Source organism: Nestor notabilis, unplaced genomic scaffold (genome assembly GCF_000696875.1).
Source record: "Nestor notabilis isolate BGI_N333 unplaced genomic scaffold, ASM69687v1 scaffold12549, whole genome shotgun sequence".
Taxonomy (NCBI): Eukaryota; Metazoa; Chordata; class Aves; order Psittaciformes; family Psittacidae; genus Nestor; species Nestor notabilis.
Window position 1 is genome coordinate 5,326 of NW_009943293.1, and position 3,977 is coordinate 9,302.

Sequence of the window (3,977 nt, forward strand, 5' to 3'; positions counted from 1 at the left end):
GGGTTTATTTATAGGCTAGGAGCTGGCCTTACTAAAGTCCTTTTTGTGTTGTTTTTTTGGTTTTTTTTTTTTTTAATGCCTATAGTCTCAAGGAATCCTGAGTCTGCTGAAATCAGTGTAACCAGAATTACCTCCTGTGGGAACATACTCCAAAGACTATCAAGTCAGAGGCAAGGTAGCTTTGGGCGTTTAATGCATTGAGATCTGGCTTTGTACTAGGCACATTTTTTAATCTGGAAATTTATCCTAGCAGCTTTCTGCTTCTGTGGATGAAACTCAAATCTGCACCTGAAGTCCAGACACTGTAATTCATAGGTTCTCAAGAGCCATTCCTGTGCTTTTATCTGACAGACTGTTGAATGTACCAACTAGAGGTGCTTTTCAGTCTTCCTATTTGGGCACTATTCCTATTAGAATGCAGCTCCATGTGCATATATTCACATACCACTTTCCAGTTATCCTAAAGACTGGATCCAGTTTTACCACAACGTACACATTGTGGTAAACTTGGGTTTCAGACTTAGGACTGTGTTGCTGTGAGGTAGCTTGAGCCAAATCTGTCAGACTTTAGGATCTGTTCCTCTTTCTAGGTCTGCTCTTTTACATTGGCCTCTGTGTTTATACTTACCCCAAGGTGGCTCTGACACAATCGGTTCATTTAAGAATCTGATTAAAGTAAAATAGCAGGAAATTTCCCTGAAATGTAGTGAACTGAGAGAAAGGGAAAACTGTAGAAGAGTTAGTTTACTTCCTTTGCGCTGTGGAAGCAAGCTGATACTAGAGACTGCCCCCTCAAAACAAGGAATCCCTTGGTCTGTGGGGCTGTGCTGTTAGCCCAGTTGAGGAGTTAGTGTCTTAGGGTGCAAACAGTTCCTGCAGTGAGCAGATACACATGCTGGAGGGTTAATGTATAATGCAGACATAGCCATCCATGGCACGTGTAAAGATATTTCACACAGTTTTTAACAGCCACAGGAGCAGGGCATACTGAGGATTAGCCTTGCAGTGTGGCCTGTGGGACCTGTAAGCTGTATCACCTAAGAGAACTTAGGTCATGCACAGCTGCTTGACTTGCTTGCTAGAATATGGAGCCAATGCTCTGGTGCTTCAAATACCCATCTGTGGAGGAATGGCTGTCATATTAACTTGAACTAGCTGCTTATTCCCCCTAAAGAAATGAAATTCAGCTGACTTGTTTGTGTTGCATGCTTGTTCACAGTATGGCTGCTGAAGCCAGCAGCTTGGCCAGGGCACTAGCTTCAGCGTGCCAGCTATAGAGCATAAGGAAGCTCTGCCTTTACCCCTGACTAACCTGTGTGATTATACCTGTTATGTGGATGGAAGCTTAATTAATGCAGTTCTTACCTATCAAACACTGCACTATCTACACCACAGTTAAAGGGTTACCATGGTATGACAATGTGCAATCAACACTACTGTAACTTTCTATGATTTCCTACATTGTAGAACAGGTAGTGTCTCTTTAACTTTCAAGTGGGCAGTCATTGTTTGTTAAGAGTAAGTTTTACTTTGGCTTTTTGCCCCCCCCTCTTCTGGTCACAGAAGCCTTTGTGCTTTGTTTCTTTTCTGCATGATGTCTCTGTTTGTATCAGTTCAGGGTGATGTTCTGTTAACAAGGATAACAGAAAAATTCCAGAATAAACATGTGGCAGCCTTGTTTAATTTATTCAATCACTTCCAATTAGTATGTTTTGTCCTGAAGTTGATAGACAAGGAATATGCAAGCTTTTGCTTTTTCTAAAGTCTCTCTGTAAAGCAGGAATCATTTAAAGCAAGCACAGCTAAAAGGTATTAGTGCTGGTACTTCTAACTCAAGACTTTCTTGCAGTAAAGAAACAGCTTCATTTAAATTATGACTAGGATTCAGACGACCTATTCAGATAAACATGGTTATATAAACTACTGCCTATTTTAGATGAAGTTTTTTGGGCTTTGTTTTTTTTTTTGTTTTTTTTTTTTTTTACAAAGTACTAAAATAGTTTGAGAGCGTATTTTGAATTCTAGAATCCTTGCTGTAAAAAGATTTGTAAAATAGTGAAGATGACCTTAAAGCCTTATAATGAAAATACAGTAACTTGCTTTCTCTTCATTTACCTGGAGTGTTTTATTGGAAAATACTTGATTAGTATGCTTTGGTGGCCTGACCCTTGCTACATTTTAGGGAATAACATCTTACAACACCAGATGTTACTATTAGTTCCTATTACACGTATCCCATTTGAAGACAGTACTTTCCAGACCTTTCTCCCAGAAGTGCTTTCAGAAAAAAAAAAAAAAAAAAAAAATGTTGTAGAAAAGCCACAAAAGGTAAGTGGCAACATGTTTGGTACTTACCTTGTAATCCTGTGTGGTAATTGGAGAATAGGGAGTGACCATACCTACTTTTAGTACCTGCACTTTGAGCAAGAACTTTATACCAGCTTCATTTTTGACAGAGATGGGAAGTAAACTTACTTTGTGATCATAGTCAAAGATTCAAGCTGTCCTGATGGTAAAGACAAGTGGTTAGACACAGCCAGTGGAAGTGATAATGCCATCAGGAGCCTTACCATGCTGGTAACAGTATACAACGAGTCTTTATTTAAAAGTTTGAGTGCTCACATTTAAGACAAAAAAAAAAAAAAAAAAAAAAATAAAAGAGACAAAAATAATGCACACATCATTTTTAGGACACTTAGAGAAATGCATTCACCTCGTTCAGTTTCAGATTAAACCACAGTTATACTCTTAGCAGCCCAGTAAATTCAGAGGCAGGTAGGATATTGCACTGTTCAATAAGCTAAAACAACTTCCTATTATTGTTGGACCAATGAACCTTTACCAGGATAGACCACATCATGAGAGCCTTGAACAGCTTAATACTTACATCAACAAACCTGGCCCACACATGACAAGATTTCAAGTATATTATTAAGTATTCCACAACCTCCAGCTAGAAGTCAAATAACTTTACACTGAGATCAGAGTTTAATAAGATGGCCAACTCAAAGACTTGCATTCCAATTGCCATTAGATTCTAAGACCTGCTTTTTGTATTGTAGGCATTACAGTAGTCACAGTACAAGACTCCCATTGATCCCATGAGGTTACCCCTGCTAAGACTGTGTTCTGGATGGGGCAGCAGCATCACTTTTTCTGCTACTGGGCACCTTTGTAGAGTTTGCTGTAATCCAGGGATGAAGTAGTACATCTTTCAGGGGCAGTCGATAGAACGGGCTATGCTTCAGAAGCTTTGAAATTAAATCCCTTGCACCTTCTGTTACAAATGGAGGAAACTTGAATTCCACCTAAGGAAAAAGGACACTAAAGATGATGCAAAAGTTTTTGGACAATAACCAAACTAGAGAGACAAAGGGTTCTACCCTCTGATGTACATCTAGAAAGGCCGAGTCAGCCTCAGGCTATGCACCTTATGCCTATTGAGATGAGATTAAGTAATATCATAATCCTGAAGAAAACAGGGTTCTCAGAAGTGAAACTAGTGTATCTGTTCAATGTACTAATCTTAGTTTGCTGGAACCTTTCTAGGGTATGCAACAGGAAAGGTTGAGCTTACTTATTTTTAGTGACAGGTTGAGTGTTAAATATTCATTTTATAAATTAGAAAAGGAAAAAAGAGGTGGAGAAGATTAGTTGCTTCATAAAGAGGTAGAAGTTTAGATGCAGGCAGAACAGGGTAGAACCAAGTACACAAGGCAAGGTATCTTTAAGGTCTCATTCTACTGAATAAGTGAAGACTGTTTTAGTGATTTAGTTTTATGTGTATCATTGTCTTTCTACAGTTCTAGTTGAAATACATGCCCTTCTTCAAAATGACCATTTGTTACACTTAAGTAAGACAAGAGAACTGAAAGACAGCACAAGTCATCTGCCTCAGTCCAAATAAGTATGGCACATACCCTGGAGATAGCTCTGTAGGTTTCCTGATACGTTTCCGATTCAAAAGGTGGTTTCCC

General features: G+C 38.9%; 1 protein-coding gene across 1 annotated transcript in view; it reads right to left on the reverse strand.

The window, feature by feature from the left end:
- Positions 1–2,943: 2,943 nt before the first annotated feature.
- The window catches only part of AURKA (aurora kinase A), a 5,754-nt gene continuing 4,720 nt past the window's right edge, over positions 2,944–3,977 (reverse strand). Inside the window, exons 7-8 of the mRNA XM_010021853.1 lie at positions 3,921–3,977; positions 2,944–3,308 (exon numbers count right to left, since the gene is read on the reverse strand). The exon at positions 3,921–3,977 is cut by the window's right edge and continues 127 nt beyond it. Of these exons, the coding sequence (XP_010020155.1) occupies positions 3,117–3,308; positions 3,921–3,977 (249 nt within the window). The 3' untranslated portion in view covers positions 2,944–3,116. The remainder of the gene's footprint in view (positions 3,309–3,920) is intronic.